At 47.2% G+C, this 23,826-nt stretch overlaps 1 protein-coding gene across 2 annotated transcripts in view; it reads right to left on the reverse strand.

Moving 5' to 3' along the window:
- The window catches only part of LOC146861816 (CD5 antigen-like), a 417,568-nt gene that overhangs the window by 238,467 nt on the left and 155,275 nt on the right, over positions 1 to 23,826 (reverse strand). For both annotated transcript variants that reach the window (XM_085640970.1, XM_085640971.1), the window contains exon 2: positions 17,645 to 17,718. In XM_085640970.1, coding sequence (XP_085497096.1) covers positions 17,645 to 17,708 — 64 coding nt within the window. In that variant the 5' untranslated portion in view covers positions 17,709 to 17,718. The remainder of the gene's footprint in view (positions 1 to 17,644; positions 17,719 to 23,826) is intronic.

Genomic DNA, 23,826 nt, shown 5'->3' on the forward strand with positions numbered 1-23,826 from the left:
GCCGTATAGTTACAATGGATCGTCATGGGCATTCCAGACCATGTTTCTCTTTGCATTAGATGCCTACTCCCCGCGACAACCGCGTTCCATCAGACCTAGCACCAATAACAAAGCTTTAATGAAAGGAGTTGCCGATATGAGCAGAGATATCGACGCATACTCATCTATTCCCAAAGAAGAAATGAGAGCTTATGTAGGGTGGAACGCGACGGGGTATAGTATTAGTCTGGGTGAAAGACAGCGAAAAATCTCATCCCCAATCTGGGTCGTACCCCACATAGGTTGGTTCTGTTTACAAGGTAATGGTCAGAATCCTAGAGCTCAACTAGGAAGAAGTGACTGTACTGAAACGTACACTTTTCCGTCACAGTTTTCCCCTGCGTTTCTGGCTGCCAAGGGTACATATTTTATCTGCAATGACCGAGCATATACATGGTTGCCCCCTTATTTCTCGGGCACATGCTTTATTGCAAATCTGCTACCGCCAACATTTACTGCTGCCTCCGACTATCATAAGACCAGAGTTGTGAGAGGCGTGATTAGTAAGGAGGATACTGCCGGTCAGGAAGCGGGAGATTTCTTTTTGGGTTTCCTGCCGTTTTGGGGACCTATGGTTAATAGTAGGAACCTGAGACAGCTGACTCGTGTGGTTGAATCCACTGTTAATGTTACGGCTGGTGCCCTTGGTAATTTGACAGCTGAGTTCCAAGCGGATCGCCTCATGACTTTGCAGGACCGCGTGGTTCTAGACGTCATACTTGCAGACCGCGGTGGGGTATGTAAGGTTATCCAATCTAGTTGTTGCATTTTCATACCAGATACTGCTCCAACAGTTTATCAAGCCATCTCCAAACTTCATAAAATATCTGAGTCCATACACGTGGATAAAGGAGATTGGTCACTGGTGGGGTGGTTCTGAGAACTGATATCTGCCTGGGGTTGGAAAGTTCTGATGGTCATTGGAATGATCTTAGCCATCCTTTTCCTGTTCTGTCTGTGCATACAGTGTGCTCCTGCGATATGTGGCCTCTGTGCTACATTATGTGTAAGGAAACCTGTATCGAGGGACGAGCTAAGTAATAGGATGATGGTACAGCAACATCTCCATGACTTCGTGAATATTGACCTAGACTCGGATTGAAATGAGTATAGTTATTGCCTATGTAAGGGCAAAAGGCGGGTCTGTCGTACTTTAGAATTTGGGTCCGCGTAGGAGGCAGGGCCCTACCCCTGTCTATCCCGGTATAAGTGAACCGCGAATGGTTAATGCGGTATGTACAAGTGCTTTGTGTAACGTTTTAGCTATGAATGCACTGTGTATACGTCATTATAACATCACTACGTGGGTTCCATTTTAGAGCGGTGGCCATCTTATGGTTGCCCTCACATAGGCTACATAGCATGAAGCAAATACGGGCCTTTTTGAGCACATGTGCCTTTCTTTGACTTTTCTGTGACCTGGGCAGCTTGGCTCCGCTGCCCCAGGTCAGTCCGGTCTCACGAGTTCCCCGTCCTCTGGCCACCTGTGATTAGCATCAGGGCTTGACACACCATAAAGCCTTTACATTAAACACGAGCCTCCAGCTAATCTCTTTCTCACCTGACTGTTCCTGCTTTATGGCTTGTTTTCCAAACAGGAGATGCTCATGTTTATTGGGGCCTATCGATATCTGATGTGGGATCTGAGCCTTGCTGGGTAAATATTTGCGGGCTGGCTTAACTGGAATGTGGGATGGTCATCATGACTCTGCCTTTTCGTTTGAAATGTATACATCTAAATGACCATGCCATAAAACTAGGAATGTATGCCTGAAGCAGGATATTTTGTATTTAAGGAGAAGCCCGTTTCTGTGATTTTCAGCAGTCTCCTGAGAACATACACGCTGTTGTACTTCTAGGATACCTGTGATTGGTCTGCAGCCAATAAACTGATCTTTGACTTCACCCAGAAGACTCTGTGTTTCTGTAGGTCTGAAACAGGAAGAACCCGAAGTCATAGGGTGTGTTCCCCTGCACCGCTGGGCTTAAAATTCCCAGTACTTCACCAGTGGTCACGATGGCACATGGAATGGCGCATATCAGTGTGAAAGGGATTTGTAAGTTGTTAGCTCCAGTATGGCAGAATGCTGGAATTCCCAAGTGTGCAGAGAATGTGGTCAAAAATTGCATGGTATGTTTGAAATACAATCCTGGTAGGGGAACCCCAACTCCTGCTGGTCATTTTGCGCCTCCAACGTTTCCGTTTGAGGTTTTGCAGCTAGATTTCATCCACATGGAAAGGTGCAACAATTTGAAATATGTACTTGTTGTTGTCTGCGCTTTTTCAAGGTGGATAGAATCCTATCCCCTAAAAGACAATACTGCCTTATCCACAGCTAAAGCCCTTGTCAAGGAATTTTTCCCTAGGTTTGGAATGCCGAGAATGGTATGGAGTGATAATGGGAGTGAATTTGTGGGTCGAGTGATGAAGAATGTATGTGAGGGACTAGGTATTAAGCAGAAATTCCACGCTGCAAATCACCCCCAATCAGCTGGACTAGTAGAGTGTTACAATGGCACTTTGAAACTCAAGTTGGCTAAGATTCAAGCAAGTTCTGGTCCTAAATGGCCTGATGCTCTGCCCTTAGCACTCCTATCAACAAGAATGACTGTGCATTCACGAGTGGGACTTAGTCCCTATGAAATCGTGTTTGGCCGCCCGGCCAATATATGGGGAGTGCCAAGGCCTACAAAACTTAGTGAGATCGAACATCCAGTACTGCTTGATTATTTGTATGAATTGACGGCTAAATTGCGTGTTTTACACCAACAGGTGCATGATACTCTGCCTCAGGTCTCCCGAAGCACCAGGACACCCTATCAATCCTGGATCATGGGTGCTGGTCAAAAACTTCAAGAGGACAAAGAATGAGGAGCCCCGTTGGACCGGCCCCCATCTCGTCCTTCTTTCAACGAGATCGGCTGTTTGAGGAAAAGGGAAAAAGAACTGGATACACCTCGTTCACTGCAAGAGGGTCCCTTTGCCTTTGCCTTACGACCAGTGGGTCCAGAAAGGGATCGCTGACTCAGAGACTGAGACTGTGCCTCGTTTTCTGCCCTTTAGCGATGCACGAGTAAAAGGAACGCATTCTGAGAAGGAAAGCGATGACATCTTGCAAGAAGCTGTGCCACCTTCAATTCGATTGGACACTACAGAGCCTGAACTCTTGTTTCAAGACCAAACAGTACCTACAAGAAGCCGTTACAATTTGAGGCCGAGAACTATGGACAAATAAAAATTATTTTTCTTTGATAATTTTTGAGAAGTGCAGCTCTCTCTTCCATCTGAGAAACTTTCTTATTTTTGCTTTTTCGAACTGCCATCCGGGTTCAGCTGCAGGGTCGCGGTGCCAAGACTTTGGGGTACAAGCCGGAGACGTTAGGTCAACGGTCTGGTTGGTCTAGGGTGTTCCCTGGACTGACAGGTGTACTCCTTAGCAGAAGACACTCATCCGCCGCGAACAGCACGATTAGAGGATGGAGTTTTTCGAGATGGAGAGACCCGCTGAGGAAATACATTTTAAGAGCAGAATATGTAAAGTAATGAATAGCAAACGTTTTGTAATATTATGTCTGTTTGTACTATTTAGCATGATGATGTTTTCTGTAGGTTATGTATTATTGTCTTTTCAAGTGCCGTTTGCACCCACTATACAGCCCATACCTCCTCCTACTGTTCTCTCACACTCTTTCCACCCTCTGCCTGAACACGAACAAGCTAGACATTCTAAGTTTGTAAACAATTCATTTATTCAACTCCTGCACCAGCACCAACTAGTTATGAACACAACAAATTGCTGGGTGTGTGGTTTGATGCCGCATACCATTGATAAGGGTATCCCGTATCTAGTGCTGCCGTTTAGCTTTAATGGGTCATCATGGGCATTCCAGACTATGTTTCTTTTTGCACTTGAGACCTATTCCCCACGACCACCGCGTTCCAATAGACCTAGCACGAACAATAAAGCCTTGATGAGAGGAGTTGCTGATATGAGTAGAGACATCGATGCATATTCATCTATTCCCAAGGATGAGTTGCGAGCTTATGTGGGTTGGAACGCGACAGGGTATAGCATTAGTCTGGACGAGAAACAGCGTAAAAGTTCATCTCCGATTTGGGTAGTACCCCACATAGGTCGGTTCTGTTTACAAGGTAATGGTCAGAATCCAAGAGCTCAATTAGGGAAGAGTGACTGTGCTGAAACGTACATTTTTCCATCACAGTTTTCCCCTGTGTTTTTGGCTGCCAAGGGTACATACTTTGTTTGTAATGACCGAGCATATACATGGTTGCCCCCTGATTTCTCGGGCACGTGTTATGTTGCAAATTTGCTACCGCCGACATTTACCGCCGCCTCTGATTATCACAAGACCAGAGTTGTGAGAGGCGTTGTTAGTAAGGAGGATACTGCCGGTCAGGAAGCGGGAGACTTTTTCCTGGGTTTCCTGCCGTTTTGGGGACCAATGGTCAATAGTAGGAACCTGAGACAACTGACTTGTGTAGTTGAAACCACTGTTAATGTAACGGCTGGTGCCCTTGGTAACTTGACAGCTGAGCTCCAAGCGGATCGCCTCATGACGTTGCAGAACCGTATGGTTCTAGATGTCATACTTGCAGACCGTGGTGGGGTATGTAAGGTTATCCAATCAAGCTGCTGTATTTTCATACCAGATAACGCTCCGACAGTCTATCAGGCCATTTCCAAACTGCATAAGATTTCCGAATCCATTCATGTGGATAAAGGAGACTGGTCGATGATGGGGTGGTTCTGGGGACTGATATCAGCTTGGGGATGGAAGATTCTAATAGTCACTGGGACGATCTTAGCCATTCTTTTCCTGTTCTGTCTATGTATACAGTGTGCTCCTGCAATGTGTAGCCTCTGTGTTGCATCATGTGTAAGGAACCCTGTATCAAGGGAAGAGCTAAGCAATAGGATGATGCTACAGCAACATCTTCATGACTTTATGAATATGGACCTGGACTCAGATTAGTATGAGTATAGTTATTGCCTATGTAAGGGCAAAAGGAGGGTCTGTGGTACTGTAAATTTCGGAACCATGTTGGTAGGGTGGTCCTACCATGCCGATTTTGGTATCAGCGGACCGCAAATGACTAATGCGGTATGTATGAGTGTTTTTTGTCACGTTTCCCCGATGTACTCACCGTGTATGCAATACTACATATTAAACCCTCGGGTTCCATTTTAAAACGGTAACCATTTTGTGGTTGCCCTCACATAGGCTGCGCACTGAGGCCATGCCTAGGCCTAAAGGACACGCAATTTTTCTGTGACTTCTTTGTGACCTGTGCAAACTGACTCCGCTGCTCGAGGTCAGTCCTTCCCGACCGGTTCCTTTTACTACGGCCAAATGGGATTAGCATCAGGGCCCGACACATCATAAAGTCGTGCATCCCACACAAACCCTGACTAATCTCTTTCACACCTGACTCTGTTTCCTACTTTATGGCTTGTTTTACGAGGAGGAGGTGTCCGTTTTATTGGGGTCTGCTGATATCTGATGAGGGTTCTGAGCCTCGCTGGGTAAATAATTATGGGCTGACCGAGCTGAAATGTGGGATTATCATCATGACTTTGCTCTTTCTTTGAAGCGAAAATATGTGAACGACCACTTGTAAAATAGGGGTGGTGTTGCCCAGAGCATAATATTCTGTATATAAGAAAAGACTGGTTTTTGGTTGGGAGCAGTCTCCTGAGAACATACACCGTGCTGTACTTCTCGGATACCTGTGATTGGTCTGCAGCCAATAAATACGATCTTTGACTTCATCTAGAAGACTCTGTGTTTCTGTAGTCTGAAACAGGAAGAACTCGAAGTCTTCGGGTGTGTCCCCTGGCACTGCTGGGTTGGTTCTGAAAAACCCAGTACTTCACCGACAGCTCACAAACTACCTTGAGAACAATGACCCCCTGGACCCATCCCAATCAGGGTTCCACTCAAATCACACCAAGAAACCACCCTACTTGTAGCCAACGACAACATCAGGTCTTTCCTAGACCAGGGAGAAACCACAGCCCTAACCTTCCTCGAACTCTCAGCAGCCTTCAACTCTGTGTACCACTACTCCCTCTTAGAAAGTCTCCAACAGATGCGGATCTAAGGGGATGCCCTCAAATGGATAGCATCTTTCCTCACCGGTAGAACCCAGATCATCCACATCCCACCGTATTATTCGGGCTTAAAGAACATCATCTGTGGTGTCCCCAAGGGTTCTCACTGAACCTGACCCTGTTCAACACATACATGGCCCCTTTGGCCAGACTTATCAGATCCTATCTGCCAACCCCACGAATACCAAAGGCAACTTCCATAGGTGCATGACCAGCATCGTCAGCTAGATGCAAAACAACTGCATCAAAGCCAACACCAACAAAACGGAGGCACTCATCTTCGAAAGCAACACATCCCCATGAGATGATGAGTCCTGGTGGCAAGCAGAGTTGGGCACCCTCCCACACCCTCAGAACAACCTAGTAAGCTTGGCATCGTTCTTGACAGCACACTCACAATGAAAATACAGATAAACACAATGTCCTCAACCTGCTGCTTCACTCTCTGTATGGTCCAGAAAATATTCAAGTGGCATCACATCAGCACCAGACACACTGGCCCGCGTCACCAGCCACCTTCACCACTGCAACACCCTCTACATTAGCATCATCTCTCGGCGGCTGAACACAATTCAGACCATCCAAAACGCAGCAGCTAGGCTCATCTTTGACCTCCTGAGGAGAAACCATATCCCCCTCATCTCAGAACACTTCACTGGCTCCCTGTCCACAAGAGCTGCCAGTTCAAAACACGGACCCAAGCCTACAAGGCCCTCCACAATGAAGGACCAGCCTACCTTAACCACAGCCTGAACTTCCACCAACCCGTGAGATGTTTGCGCTCCATATCCCTCACTCTTGCCCACAAGCCCCCCTTCCATTGATGCAGGAGTAGCGGTTGCTCCTTCTCACAACTGGCCACCAAGACCTGAAACAGCCTCCCCCTCCACCTCCAGACATCCCCATCCCTGCAGGAGTTCAGAAGCGGGCTAAAAACCTTACTGTTCATCTGACCAGGCCTAGCAGCAACTACCCAGCGTCTGGATACCCTCACATGTGATAAGCAGTGCTTTACACATCCAAAATGATTGATTGGTTGATTGATTGATTGGTTGATTTCCACCAATAGAAAGTTGAACATGGTGGAATTATATCTCAATGAGCTTCTGGATTGGGGAAAGTACAGTTGCGTCAGGATCTAACAGATGCAGAGTTCAGTCAAGAAGGAATAATATTAGACTGTACGGAACAACAGGGGAAATGAAGAAAGGCAAAATGAAGTCTCTGTTCAGAGACCTGTTTTTGCCAAAGTTGCTGTAAGTAGAGTTTGGAGAAAACTCAGAATATAAAGACAACGCCAGCAAACAGAAATGTTGCTTTCCAAGCAGACAAGACTGCAAGACGGAAAGATTAAATTTAGAATAATGAGGAGAAAACAGCAGAGTTTTCAGAACCTGAGGACCTGGCAATCTTTCTGGACCACATTATAAAAATTAAATGGTCATGACATAAAACAAACTTGGCACTAGACACTCCGATTGAGAAGGTCCAAGTAGAGGGGTGGAGTCCCAGCAGGGGATGGACATATAGCATTCTCCTTTGGAATACAGACCACATACCTCCATCCCCTGTCACAAAGGTCAGAAACCTGGGTGTTATGTTTGACAACAAGCTGGCTTTAACACACCATGCCAAGGCAGTTGTCTCCTCATCCTTCTATGTCCTCAAAATTCTACCTTTTCTCCCAATCAGTGCTGGTAGAACTCTTATTAGCACACTGGTAATGTCGAAAGTTGACTACTGTAACGGTCTTCTAATCAATGCTCAGGAAAAGGTCCTGAGTAAGCTACAACTGGTGCAGAACGCAGCCACCAGGATTCTGTCAGGTACACCCAAGTTTAAGCTGATATCCAAGGTGGTGCGACAGCTCCACTGGCTGTCCATAAGAAGCAGAACCAAATTCAAGGCGTTATGCATCGCATACAAGGCAACCCACAACACAGGACCTGAGTTTCTGAAGAAAGCTCTCAGCTCATACACACCCAGTAGACCCTTGCGCTCATCAGCAGCCAACCTTCTCACTGTCCCTCGAACCAAGAAAGCCTCATGGGGCGATAGAAGATTCACAGTCGCCACTGCCAGATTGTGGAACATGCTTCCCCTTCATATTAAGACTAGTCCAACCCTGCTAGCCTTCAGGAAACAAGTACAAACCTGGCTTTTCAACCAATAAGTCACCCGCTCCATGGCCTTTCCTTTCCTTTTAGTCCGCAGCGCCGGGAAACCCAAGGGTATTTGCACGCTTTACAAGTTGCTTAAATAAAATAAATAAACAAAGGAGCATTAAGAACTACCAGCACCCAAACCTTCAGTGCACAGGATTTATAGTTATTTGTGATGTTTGTTTTTTGGTTCACAGAGTTCGTATACTGTTTACTAATCCTTACATGACAATCCTACAGGAACATACAGGGAAGTCGACTCCGATAATAAAATACCTGCACTAAAGACACAGCAGAGAGAGGGTGGGAAGTCAGACATGGCTAAGCTCAAGCAGCAGAGAAGCATCAGAACTGAGGCAAAATGCTCCGGTCATGCACCATTAAACATACACACTCATTAATAATCGGGCCCATCATAATTCTTGAGTAGAACAGAGTCAAACATAACACCAGAACATCACACTGACAACTCAGTCCTAGACGTGAGTATAGGCCTAAAAGCCCTCAGAGTGCGGGGGCAATGGAGGATGGAGCAATAAGGACTACCAGCACCCAATGATTGATGTCTAAGGAAAGTATTCAGACTCGTAGTTATTTTTGGTGTTTGATTGATTTTTATTTCAAGAAGTTGTATATTGTTGGCTAATACCTAGATGACATTGGTACAGGGCCATACAGGGGAGTCGACTCTGATACTAATCAAACAACACTAAACACATCGCAGAGAGAGGATGGACAGTCAGACATGGTTGAACGCAAGCAGGACATAAAACTAGAACTGCAGCAAAATGTTCTGGTCACATACTATTGAACATATACCCTCATTAACAGTCGAAGGTGTCATAATTCTTGAGCAGAACAAAACCAAACATAACACCAGAACATCACACTGACAGCCCTAGTCCTAGATATGAGCGTAGGCCTAAAAGCACTAAGAGTGGGTGACATGGGACCTATACCCACAGTTAATAGTAAAGGAGCACATCTGGTGCATAATGAAAACATGTGTATAGCTACATATTGACCAGAGTAGAGAGGATAATCCAAATACCACAAACGTAAAACATTTGAGTCACGTAATCCGGATAACATAACAGGACGAATGTGGAAATAATACTCCTTTCCCATCCCCTAGATTAAAAAGACTCCTAAGATACCCGCATTGCAACCCTTCGCACACACAGTCCACAGCCAATCATGAAGCGCCAAAGAAACAGGAGATTGTGACCTACCCACTAAGGCTATTGACTAGGAACGTTAACGGCATGTTAAGCAGCAATATCCTAATAATAAATGCTTCAATGTGGCCTTAATTCAGGAGACGCTCCTACTCCACTGTGAAATAGGATTGGAAGGGCAAGGTAATTAAAAGGTGCAGACACATCTACGCACACACAAACAGGCCTGTGACAGAAAATATGGAAGAGCCTATTCTAATTATGAAGACTCTCTCCCATAAAGAACTGATGACTTGGACAGACCCTGAAGGATGATGTATATCTGCAAAGCTCAGACCAATAGGGAAGATCCTAATAGTGGGTACAGTATACCTATCTAATCTACAGAAGAAAACCTTTTGACACAACTCATTAGGCATCTGATAGAGTTCAACTTTACCAACACTGAGATAGATGAAGAGGGGAGCCTCATTTTACATCCATTACTTGATAAGACCCCCCCCCGACCCACTTAACAGATGACACAGGATAGTGTTGGACGACCAGATCAAAGCCCCCAGATCCACCAACAGATGACACAGGGCAGTGTTAGAAGGAGAGATCTAGGCCTCCAGACCCACCAACAGATGACATAGGACAGTGTTAGAAGGACCAAATCCACGCCCCAATACCCACCACCAAATGACACAGGGCAGTGTTAGAGGGACCAGATCCAGGCCTCCAGACCCACCAACAGATGACACCAGACAGTGTTAGACGGACCAGATCCAGGCCCCCAGACCAACCAACAGATGACACAGGACAGTGTTGAGGGACCGGATCCAGGCCTCCAAACCCACGAACAGATGACACAGGACAGTGTTAGAAGGACCAGATCCAGGCCCCCAGACTCACCAACAGATGACACAGGACAGTGTTGAAGGTCTGGATCCAGGCCCCCAGACCCACCAACAGATGACACAGGATGGTGTTAGAAGGACAGATCCAGACCCCCAGACCCATTATTATTTCCAACAATACAAGATGCAAGGATGACACCAGATAGCTTATTGGACCATGCTCTAGTCCAACTGGATTTGTTACTGGACACTTCTCCCAACCCCATCCTAATGGAGAATGCAATCAACCCGACATAGGATCCCTGAGGAGTAGTGACTTCTGAATACACACATATGTACTTACACTCATACACATAAAAGTTCTTGCATTCAACACAACTATTATGTAGGCCTGGGCTGAGTTCCTCAAGCAGCGTAGTGAGGTATGTTGCGCTGCTTGTGCTTATTTTTAGTACTAAGAATTTATTCTGTAAAATCAGCACACATGGCACCACACGCAGCTTAAGAGGGTGAAGCTTCTTTCTGCCTCTCAAGTGGATATCCTCCTTGATCTGCAGTTTCCTCAATGTGAGCAGCAGGTTTCTTAATGTGAGTGGTAGTGACCTGTTGCGACCTCCCGCATTGAGAAATCTTGTCAGGAGGTGGTCTAAGACTTGATTTTCCTTGCAAGCCAACTTAATGTTGGTGAGCCTCGAGAGAGGAAAAACTCCACTCCTCGACACAACGTGGGCATTTTTCCGAACTCCGTGTCTTACACAGAGTGGGAAAAACTCACCCCGGGCCAACAACATGGAGGGAGCAAATGATGTGTGACTCAGCTATCAAAAAACATACAGTTGTGAGACTCGACGATAACTAGAGGAAGACATTAGGTCCCTAACATGAGATTTTTTTTAAAAACATCTTTTTATTAACAGAAATAAAAGCTTTCCATTTATTGAGACAATGTACATAGCAGTGGGCCAGCCAAACAGTTACATGGCAGTATTCATCCTGTGCAGTACCCTTAGTGCGCTAATATTCAGTGACACTCCCGGTTAACCCCTTAACCCCCCCCCCGGCACCCGTGTGAGCAATCCCCCTCATTCAATTAATAGGTCCCCCCAGTATGACATCCATGCCTCCCAGATCTTTTCCCATTTACGCCGGCACCCTCTACTCTGATACACAATGTGTTCAGCTCGCTGACACCAGTCGAGATCCTTTTTCCAGCCCTTTATCGACAGAACCTCCATAGCCCCCCACAGTCTGGCTACATTTTGTTTTGTCACCACTCCTGCCAGCGCAAGCCAGATAGTAGTCCATTTGGGCCAAACTACCTCCCCTGTCACTCCCAGGATAAACCATCTGGCATCCACCGGGACTTCGGAGCCCACCACCTGAGACATAACCTGTGCAATGGCTTCCCAATACCTCTGTATCAGTGGACATGCCCACAGGATGTGAAAGAACATCCCAGTCTCGTTGCATCCCCTCATACACTTGTCAGACCCACAAAACCCAATGCAATGCTGCACTTTCTAGGGGCATAGGAATGATGAAGAATCTGGAGCTGAACCAGGTGGAACCGTACCCTGACCACTATTTTTCTGGGGCTCTGTAGGGCCTCCGCCCAGTCGTCATCCTCAAGGAGTCCAACGTCGGATTCCCAGGCCTCTCATAATGGTCCCAGCGGGTCTGGCGTGTTATTTATTAGCTTTTTGTATGTAACTGAGATGGCCTTGTCCACCATGGGATCTTCTAACGGAGAATACTCCAGCAACCGTTACCCCTCCTTCAAATTCCAATGTAATGCATGTCTGACCTGCAGATATCTTAAAAATTCCCCCTTCCCCATCTGATATTCAGATTGCATGGCTGCAAAGTTGAGCATCCTCCCCTGTTTCCACACATCCAACCAGCAGATCTATACCAATGGTATTCCAACCACGGAGGCCTGTCAGGCACACAGTGTCCGACAGAAAATCTCCATCCCACAGTCGGGTTTTTTCCGTGAGCCTAGCTTCCCACCCCGTCATCTTTGTTGCCTTCTGCCATGCTGTCAACACTGTCTCCACGTGAGTTGGAAGACCCGAGTTGCCCCTCCACTTCTTATACAGGGCAGCAAGATAGGAACCCTTCCCCATGACCATACGGTCCACCCGATAGGCTGGTTCCTCAGTGGGGGAGAAAACCCACCCATTAATATTGACCAGCTGCGTTGCCCAATAATATTTCCTGAGGTCCGGTACTGCCAACCCTCCCTCATAAACCCCCAATTGTGTAATTTCCGTAGGGCGATTCTGAGGCTCCCTCCCCCCACAGCAGTCTGCGCTGCTCGCTTCCAAATGCACAGAAGAAACTTTCCGGAACCACAAAGGGAGTATTCTGGAGCGCATACTACAAGCGCGGCAGGGCCATCATCTTAAACAGGACCGCACGTCCCATGAGTGACACTGGTAGGCCCCGCCAATGGGCAATATCCCCTTTCAGTCTGTCCAATTGTGCATAGACATTCAAAAGCATAAAGTCCGAGTCAGATTTCAAAATCCATATACCCAGGTACTTGAACGATTCCTTGCATGTCAGATCTGCACAAGCCGATGTCAGCACTGGTGCCTCCCCCGGGAGCATGAACACCAGGGACTTGTCCCAGTTGACGCGGTAGCCGGAGTAGTCCCTGAAGGATCTGAGGATATGGAGGAGCCTATGGAAGGTCTGTCTGGGGCAATGTGCATAAAGTAATACATCGTCCACATACAGAGAGATGCGCTCCTCCCATCCCCCTCCCTGAATCAATACCCCGCACCATCGGGTCACTCCGCACCCACGACGCCAGCGGCTCAAGCGCGAGTGCAAAGAGGATCGGGGAGATTGGACACCAACATGAGAATTTAATCACTTGTCCTCTGAAGACAACAGAAGATGCTTACGGAAGGCCAAATGTGAATATAATGTATAGCAATGCAGCTGAAAAAGCCTCAACAAGACTGAGGCACAGGGACTACAAAAGAGGCAAGAAAGCTGGAAAAATGCTCGTCTATTAATTAAAACAGCAGGAAGCCGTGTTCACTCTCCGACCATCAAAATAAATGGGGCAAAATAGTGACCTATCCGGAAGAAATTGCAGATGTTTTGGGGCAATTTTCTAAGAGACAGCATGGTTTGGATGCAGCAGAAGAAACAGTACTGGAAAGAATTCAGGAACTCTACACAGCTACTCACAATGGAGAGGAAAGAAGAGACCTCTTGAGCAGCTGTATCAACTTAGAAGAGATGAGAGAAGCAATAACCGAACCACCCATGTGCAAATCCCTAAGGGTCTCCTGTGGGAATTTCATACAAGATGAAAAGATCAGATAGTCTGGCTACTTCTGGAAGTCTTCAGAGAAACAGAGGACTCAGGATCCATGGGGCACATATCTAATAATGCAAAAATCAAATTATTTCCAAAATCTGACAAGATCTCCTACTAAGATCTCCTTAGAGAATAGAAGCTATAGACCCATCTCCTGTCTAGATATAGACATTAAAATACTGGGTAATCAGTAGCACGTCTGAGCAGGGTGATAGTGACTATCATATACCCTGGAGTCTGTGCCGGGCAGGTATCAGCAAATGACTTACACACATGATCCCACCCCCAGTGGAACTCAAGAGATGCTTCTGAGGAGGACCACCATATTCTTAGATGCAGAAAAACCTCTTGATCATGTAGAATGGGGGTACCAATTCACAACCGTTAGAACATTCAGCTTAGGAACAGACTTCATTTCAAAAATGAAAGTTCTACTAGATGCCCTCAGCATATATAAACTGTGGGGGTTCTAATCCAGCACAGTGGAGATCAAATGGGGAGCTAGACTCGGGTGCCCACTGAGGCCACTGCTCTTCCTTATAGTACAAGAGCCTTTGGTCATTGCAGGGAAATCTCAAGTAGATGTCAAGGGGATAAACACATCAGCTGGCCCAGTCAACTCACTGCTCTATGCAGACACTATTCTTTTAAACATTAAAAAGCCTGTTGCCACTAAGAGACACATTTATTTCCCCAATTTTTCTGTGGAAGAGTAAACCACATCCCTTTTCTCGAGTGTGAGCTCAAGTGTGCAGGGCTTACACATCAAGTGAGTGCGACAGGCAGGGCTGGACTGGGAACAGAAACTGGCCCTGGCAAACTGCTCAGCCGCCTCCCCCTGGGGTGAGGGGGAGTGCAGCAGAACAGTTTGTGAGGGCCGGTTTCAGACGATTTTGTTACAGGGGGCTGATATTGCCGATCCCCGGAAACAAAAACGGCCCACAGGGGCCCAAAATTGCCCCCACCCCAGCGGCCTACCGGGAAAATGGCCCGGTGCCCGCTATGGCCAGTCCGGCCCTGGCGACAGGAACTGATATATGTCAAAATATTTGTCAACAGAGGGCTGGAGAGTAAAAGAGAAAGCAATCTAAGGTTATTGATGGAGAAAACCAGGCTTGATTTGGAGTAGAGGTCTAATTTGCAGTCATCACTATGGGAAAAGGTGCAAACGAAATGGTTGTCACCACCAGATAAAATGATGTCCTTGGTATGCTCCTTGTTACCTAGTAAAGCCCTCATGAACCAGATAGACACAGGGAAGGTCATCTGGGGGGTGGGAACCAAGACTAAAGAGTGCCAAACTGTACAGCCAAACAGAAGCAGGGGCCTATGCCTCCCACACATGAAGCTTACACAGCTCATCACATCTCCACATTGATATACATGGATTTGTCACCCTGGCCCTCCCCCACTATGGATACGGTTAGAAAAAGGAATACTGAGCCACAGCAGAGGATTAAAAGGCAGATAAAAGCCCTGTACTCCATGACTATAGATTAAAAGGCACCAACTATTAATCACCCAATGGCCTAGTTAGGTGGATGTTAACCAACCATGATAAAAGGAGTACCACTTTGGATGCAACAACTGTGTCCAACACTGCCTCGAAGTCTTGCAGAGCAACACAGAAATCACAGAGAGCACTTGTCACACAAGTCATCAGCACAATCTATCTAGATGAGCAGGATGTTGAAATGAGGAGCACAACAAAATGTAGTGATGATGCCAGGTGTGATAAACTATAAGAAACACTTTTCTTTCAAAAGCTCGAAGTCAAAGATGTTCAAGATTCACTGACACGTCTCACTCTGTGTGGGCTTTTTCAGTGTGAAATATTTCATTAGTTCATTTGTAGTTTTATAAAGCTTGAGCCAGACCTGCAGATTTAAAAGATATTAAAGAGGCAGATGGCAGCCACCCCGGCAGCCTAGTTAAACAATGAAAGGGGGCTGAGGGAATATACATTGTTTCTTCCGGACTCGTTAAACATGGCCTGCCTTGCAGGGTTCACCTCCATTGACCATAAATAAGGTCCAAGAGGGGTATGTGCAAGTCAATGTCAATGTAATTGTACATTCATAATAACCACTTTATTAGAAGAGATAAAATACCCCACTTGTTCTTGGAAGCGCTTTAGGAGGGATTATCCCCAGAGTGAAAAGACATGAAGATCATGTGGGTATCAAGGCGCAGGTGCCTGCTGAGGATAGTCCACTTCTACGGATAGATGGATTCTCCTCAGAGTGGATGGAAATGCAGACCATGTGGGTATCAAGGCCCAGGTGCCTGCTGAGGATAGTCCACTTCTACGGATAGATGGATTATTCACAGAGTGGAGAGACATGAAGACCATGTGGGTATCAAGGCCCAGGTGGCTGCTGAGTATAGTCTACTTCTAGGGATAGATGGATTATCCCCAGAGTGGATAGACATGAGGACCATGTGGGTATCCAGGCCCAGGTGCCTGCTGAGGATAGTCCACTTCTAGGGATAGATAGATTATCCCCAGAGTGGAGAGACATGAAGACCATGTGGGTATCAAGGCCCAGGTGCCTCCTGAGTATAGTCCACTTCTAGGGATAGATGGATTATCCCCAGAGTGGATAGACATGAAGACCATGTGGGTATCAAGGCCCAGGTGACTGCTGAGTATAGTCCACTTCTAGGGATAGATAGATTATCTCCAGAGTGGAGAGACATGAGGACCATGTGGGTATCAAGGCCCAGGTGCCTGCTGAGGATAGTCCACTTCTAGGGATAGATAGATTATCCCCAGAGTGGAGAGACATGAAGACCATGTGGGTATCAAGGCCCAGGTACCTGCTGAGGATAGTCCACTTCTGGGGATAAATTGATTATCCCCAGAGTGAAAGACATGAAGACCATGTGGGTATCAAGGCCCAGGTGCCGGCTGAGGATAGTCCACTTCTAGGGATAGATGGATTATCTCCAGAGTGGAGAGACATGAGGACCATGTGGGTATCAAGGCCCAGGTGCCTGCTGAGGATAGTCCACTTCTAGGGATAGATGGATTATCCCCAGAGTGGAGAGACATGAAGACCATGTGGGTATCAAGGCCCAGGTGCCTGCTGAGGATAGTCCACTTCTGGGCATAAATTGATTATACCCAGAGTGAAAGACATGAAGACCATGTGGGTATCAAGGCCCAGGTGCCGGCTGAGGATAGTCCACTTCTAGGGATAGATGGATTATCCCCAGAGTGGATAGACATGAGGACCATGTGGGTATCCAGGCCCAGGTACCTGCTGAGGGAGCCCACTTCCAGGGATAGATGGCTTTAGGTAAAGTCATGGTGCAAGGGTGCCTGTATTGGTGCTAGGCAGCATATTATGTGCAAGTGCTGTGAAAAGGCAGGAATGTGCAGTATTGTCTTAAATATGGCACATTCCTGCCCTTTACGTGACTCGCAGTTCAATGCAGCAAGGGGACTTGCAGCACTGCGTGATATATTGGTAAATATGCCCCCCAGTCTGTCAGTGGGGAATGTGCAGAGAGAATGTGATAGCTTAATAAATGCATTCCTTGTGCTCCAGGTGCCCATTGAGGGTCTCAGATGTGAATGGTGCTGAGCGTGTTTAGAAGCGGTTACTTGATACACATAAATGGTCAATACGTTAATTACTAGTACAAGTCGTCTCTCTTGCACTGTCTTGGAATCTTCTCATCTGAGAAATCAGCTCAGATGAATGCACTGTCCTTGAGTCTCTTCCTCTGAGGAAGCAGCTCAGACACATGCAGTGGAGCAGCCACTAATCTTAGAGTTTAATGTTTTACATATTCTTTCACTCGGACTGGACTTGCATCACCAGTCCTTTATCACTAGAAGCACTTTAGATGTTAGTGAACTTTATGTTGCAGAGTTTAAGGTTAATTTCAACAGCCTTTGGTCATCATTACATGACATTACTACTCCTTCCTTTGAGTCCGCACTCACCCAAGGCACGACGAAGGTCCACAACACTCAGGACCTGAAGAAGGCAAACACTCTTCACCAGCATCCTGGAGGCTCTGAAAAAAGAATGAAAAGACTAGTTTACTCTTGACTGACCTGGTTCAGTCTGCATCTCTCGGTAACCCAGGGCTCGTTTTGCTGCCATCACCCCATTTTAAATATTGTAGTGAAAAATAAACACCAGAGTAAATTAACCCCTTCGATGCTCATGACGGAACGGTTCCGTCATGAGCATCGGTTGGGCTGTGCTCATGACGGAACCGTTCCGTCATGAGGACAGCCCCCGGGGGAAGCGCTGGCGCTCCCCCCCTTGTGCAGCGATCTTGCCCCCCTTTACGGGGGTGGCAGCGGAAGAGCTTCCGCTGCCACCCCCGACCCCCCCGAGCCCCCTCACGCTTTCTGATGACGTCAGCGCGCACAGCGCGCGCCGGCGTCATCAGGAAGCGTTGGACGCGCTGGAATCCATTTCTTCCAGCGCGTCCAAGGGGGAAGAGGTAGGTTTTCTTGTCCGGTGGGGGCCGCGGCGGTGAAATTTGTAGTATTGAGGCATCGGGGGAGAGGAAAGAGTATTTCCTCTCCCCCGATGTCTCAATACAGGGCATTCCTGCTCCACGATCGCGCACAGCGTCGCGATCGTGGAGTAGGGATGCCCCACTAGACACCAGGGATTTGTTTTTTCGAATTTGGGAAGCGACCCCTTAGGCAAGGGTCGCTTCCTTGGGGGAAAAATTTGTCGAAGTCTTTTCTGCCCCCCCTGGGGGCAGATCGGTCCGCTTTCTGCGTGTTTCTGCCCCCAGGGGGGGCAGAAAAGCCCACTAGACACCAGGGATGTTGTTTATGCTATGTAGGAAGCGACCCCTTAGGCAAGGGTCGCTTCCTTGGGGGCAAAATTTTTGGAAGTCTTTTCTGCCCCCCCTGGGGGCAGATCGGTCCGCTTTCTGCGCGTTTCTGCCCCCAGGGGGGGGCAGAAAAGCCCACTAGACACCAGGGATGTCGTTTATGCTATGTAGGAAGCGACCCCTTAGGCAAGGGTCGCTTCCTTGGGGGGCCCAATAATTTGAAGACTTTTCTGCCCCCCCTGGGGGCAGATCGGTCTTCTTTCTGCCCGTTTCTGCCCCCAGGGGGGGCAGAAAAGCCCACTAGACACCAGGGATGTCTTTTATGTTATGTAGGAAGTGACCCCTTGGGCAAGGGTCACTTCCTAGGGTGGTAAAATATTTAGAAGACTTTTCTGCCCCCCCTGGGGGCAGATCGGTCGTCTTTCTGCCTGTTTCTGCCCCCAGGGGGGGCAGAAAAGCCCACTAGACACCAGGGATGTCTTTTTCTTTATGTTGGAAGCGACCCCTTGGGCAAGGGTCGCTTCCTTTGCGGCCTAATTATTTGGAATACTTTTCTGCCCCCCCTGGGGGCAGATTGGTCGTCTTTCTGTCCATTTCTGCTCCTAGGGGGGGGGCAGAAAAGCCCACTAGACACCAGGGATATAAATATTATTGTAGGAAGCGACCCCTTGGGCAAGGGTCGCTTCCTTGGGCCCCTAAATTTTTTGAAGACTTTTCTGCCCCCTCTGGGGGCAGATCGGTTTTATTTTTTTGCCGTTTCTGCTCCCATTGGGGGCAGAAAAGCCCACTAGACACCAGGGAATTAGTTCAATTAGAAATAGAAGTGACCCCTCGCTTCCAGGGTGCAATTTGTTATATGTATTTGGCTCACCCACCCCGGGACTGAGTAGCCTTTTTTTTCCTGCTGTTTTCTGCCCCACCTGGCACACAAACCGATTGACCATTAGGATAGTGACATGGCATGTTATAATGTTTATTGTTATATTTTTTGTGATTTCCAATTGTAATGTTTTTTTTGTTTACTTTTTTGTTCTAGGTGAAGGCTTTTCTTCTGTTCACGTTGACGTTGTGGTACTGGTGGTTCTGCTGTTTGTGTAGTTTGGTAAGAGACTGTTTTTTTGTACAATGCAAATGTGTTTGATTTCTCTGCCTGTTTTTTTTTTGCAAATGGTGTAATAATAGCAGTATGTTTGGTTTTTGAGTGTCAAAAACTTTTTGCATTGGTGCTCGATGTGTATTTTGTTGTCTTGTGAGTAATTTTTTTTTTCTCTTCTTTCTAGTTTGATATCGTTGGTCTTTGCTGTGTCACTGCAGAGTTTGTTTCTGGTGAGTGCAGCTGTCTCTTGTAATTGGATTGTATAGTTTTTGAGTACATTGATCTTTGTGATAAAAGGTACACATTTTTTTACTTACTTGGTTTGCACATTGTTGGTTGTTGTTGACTTGTTTGTGCAGTCTTCTATCTTAGTAAGTATAATGGCTAGCCGCAGGATGACTGCTCAGCAGGTTGTTGGTTTGCTGTTTGAGTCTTCCTCTGATATTGGGTCAGAGACTGACTCTGCTTCTGAGGGAGAGGAGGCAGGGGACGATTCTGGCAGTGAGTTTTCTCTCTGTATGGGGTCATCGGATGATGAAGATACTCTTAGTGCGGATGAAGTGCCTGTGTTAGAGGAGGAGACTGATGTGCCGATAGTGCGGCAAGAGGCATCTGGGCTGCAGGCTGGGACTGCAAGGCTTCCCGTTGGTGTAGTGCGGCAAGAGGCATCTGGGCTGCAGGCTGGGGCTGCAAGCCTTTCCGTTGGTGTAGTGCGGCAAGAGACATCTGGGCTGCAGGCTGGGGCTGCAAGGCTTCCCGTTGGTGTAGTGCGGCAAGAGGCATCTGGGCTGCAGGCTGGGGCTGCAAGCCTTTCCGTTGGTGTAGTGCGGCAAGAGACATCTGGGCTGCAGGCTGGGGCTGCAAGTCTTCCCGTTGAAAGTGATGACCTCTGGGTTGCCCCTGGCATGGTGCAGCCGGAATTTCCAGAGTTCACTGGTGTTCCAGGGTCTAGAGTGAATACTGAGAACTTTTTGCCTGTAAATTTTTTTCAGTTGTTTATGGACGATGTGTTTTTGGCAGAGATTGTTGAGCAGACTAATTTGTATGCCGAACAGTTTTTGAGGGACAACAGTGCCAGTCTTAAGCCACACTCTAGAGCTACCCGGTGGACTCCCACAAATGTTGAAGAGATGAAGAAGTTCTTGGGTTTAACTTTTTTGATGGGCTTGCTAAGGAAGCCATCATTGGCTTCATATTGGTCTAGCAGTCCCTTGATGGCAACGTCTATTTTTCCGGCAGTCATGACTCGTGACAGGTATTTGCTTCTGCTTCGGATGATGCACTTTGTTGATAATGGTTTAGCGTTGCCACGAGATCACCCTGATTGTGACCGTCTTTTTAAGATTAGGCCTGTCCTTGATCACTTTGTTGATAGATTTTCTGAGATTTATGCCCCTGGTAGAGAAATTGCAGTGGATGAGTCTTTGGTGTTGTTCAAGGGCCGCTTGGTTTTTAGGCAATACATTCCTAGTAAGAGGGCACGCTATGGAATAAAGCTGTATATGCTGTGTGACAGTAGGACTGGATATGTCTCTAATTTCAGGGTGTACACCGGTAAGGAATCCAGGATTAACCCCCCTGGTTGTCCGTCCACGTTTGGAGTGACTGAGAAAATTGTTTGGGAACTTGGTAGAGGATTTTTTAACAAAGGCCACCATTTATATGTAGATAACTTCTACACTGGTGTGCGGTTGTTCAGGGAATTGGCCAAAGTGGACACTTTTGCTTGTGGCACAATCCGCTGTAACCGTAAAGGTTTTCCAAAAGAACTTGTTTGTCAAAAGCTTGTGCGGGGACAGTGCAGTGCGTTGCGTTGCCAGGAGCTTCTTGCTGTGAAGTTTACAGACAGGAGAGATGTCTACATGCTGACTTCCATCCATGATGAAAGCACTGCACATGTGACTGTTTGGGGTCAGGTCGCTGAAGTGCGCAAACCTGTGTGCGTTTTAGACTATAATAGGCACATGGGTGGTGTTGACAGAGTAGATCAGAGGTTGGAACCTTACGCTGCTCTTCGTAAGGCTTACATTTGGTACAAGAAGTTGGCTATCCATCTTTTCCACTTGGCAATGTTTAATGCTTTTGTTGTGTTCCAGGATTCTTGCCCTGAGTCAAAGATGACTTTTGCTAAGTTTCAGGAGTCTGTAATAGGCAGCCTTGTTGTAGTGGAACAGGCAAGTGTTCCTAGAGTTGGACTGGTGGAGGATGTTGCTAGATTGAAAGAACGCCACTTTCCAGATCACATTCCTCCCACACCCGCAAAAGATTTTCCCAGTAGGAGATGTAGAGTCTGTTGGCGAAGAGGTTTGCGGAAGGAGAGTCGTATGTACTGCCCCGATTGTCCCTCTCATCCTGCACTGTGTCTCCCTGCTTGTTTCAGAGCGTACCACACGCGAAAAAACTTTTGGGAACATTCATGAGTGGTAAAGTGAACTGGCTGGTCTGTATTCTTTGGAAAATATGATTCTGTTTCAAGGTTGGTGTTAGTGCAATGTATTTAGTTGCTGATTTTCTGTTAGAAGATTTGTATCTATTTGCAATTTGTTTGTGTTTTTATTTTTTTCTAAAAAAATCCAAAATGTGATGGCGGTGTGTGTAGGCTTGCGCTTGGCTGTTGGTGTGTGTGGACTGGCACTTGGTTGGTGGTGTGCGTGGAATGGTGCTAGGCTGACGGTGTGCGTGGACTGGCGGTGTGCATGGACTGGCGGTGTGCGTGGACTGGTGCGTGGCTGGTGGTGTGCGTGGAATGGTGCTTGGCTGGCGGTGTGCGTGGAATGGTGCTTGGCTGGCGGTGTGCGTGGAATGGTGCTTGGCTGGCGGTGTGCGTGGACTGGTACTTGGCTGGCGGTGTGTGTGGACTGGTGGTGTGTGCGGACTGGTGTTTGGCTGGTGGTGTCCGTGGACTGGAGCTTGGCTGGTGGTGTCCGTGGACTGGAGCTTGTCTGGTGGTGTGTGTGGACTGGAGCTTGGCTGGCGGTGTGCGTGGAATGGTGCTTGGCTGGCGGTGTGCGTGGACTGGTACTTGGCTGGCGGTGTGCGTGGACTGGTGGTGTGTGCGGAGTGGTGCTTGTCTGGTGGTGTCCGTGGACTGGAGCTTGGCTGGCGGTGTAGGTGGATTGGCGATTGGCTGCCGGTGTGCCTGGACTGGCGATTGGATGGCGGTGTGCCTGGACTGGCGCTTGGCTAGCGGTGTGCGTGGACTGCCGTTTGGCTAGCGGTGTGTGTCGACTGGTGCTTGGCTGGCTGTGTGTGAGTAGTGACTTTCTGCTGGTCACTACACACACTGCTAGCTGAGTGCCACTCCACGCAATCCTTCAGCCTGTGTAGTTGCTGTGTCTGGATTGTGGGCGTGTGAAAGTCATGGGCCCTTGAATGGCGCTGTGTGCTGGTGTGAGTTTTGTTATGTGATGGGCCCGCGGCTGGCGGTGTGAATGGTTTTGTATGTCTCACACGTATGAAAGGTGTATGAATGGCCTGTAAAGAGGTTGGTGCCTTGTCGTGGCTTTACAGCTCACGAGCTGTGAGTCAATGGTTCAGTTTCTTGCCCTTTCAATTATTATCAGTGCATTTCATGTTTTGTGAAATCACTTGGTAATACAATTTTATCTACTGAACCATCACTCACCCTCGTGCCAAATCCAACCAGTATGTGTGTGTGCTTGCGGGTTAGATGGCTGTGCAGTAATATTTGTCTTTCTGAAGCAGGGTGTACCTTGTCCCTTTTTTGTGATTTTTGTACTGTGTTGCTTTTGTACCTGGTGGTGCGAATGGTCTTGTTTGTATCACGTATGAAAGGTGTGTGAATGGCCTGTAAAGTGGTTGGTGCCTTGACGTGGCTTTACAGCTCACGAGCTGCAAGTCATTGGTTTGGTTTTTTGTGAATTTAATTATTGACAGTGCATTTCATTTTTGTGAAATCTCTTGTTAATAAAATTTAATACACTGAACCATGACTCGCCCTCGTGCCAAATCCAACCAGTATGTGTGTGTGTTTGAGGAATAGATGGTTGTGCAGGAATCTTTGTCTTTAGTTTCTCTGCCAAGGTACACTTTCCATGTAAGAATAACCCACCAACTGTAGATATTGTCGAAAACCCTTGGGAGTTCATGGTGATGTCTCTCTAGTGATTTGAGAAATATTTTTTATCCCCATTGTCCTGTAAACCTCAAACTGTCTGCCACATTTTCTTTGCAGTATTATTCCTAAATTCTCACGCTGTAGTAACAAT

Source organism: Triturus cristatus, chromosome 2_2 (genome assembly GCF_964204655.1).
Source record: "Triturus cristatus chromosome 2_2, aTriCri1.1, whole genome shotgun sequence".
Classification (NCBI taxonomy): Eukaryota; Metazoa; Chordata; class Amphibia; order Caudata; family Salamandridae; genus Triturus; species Triturus cristatus.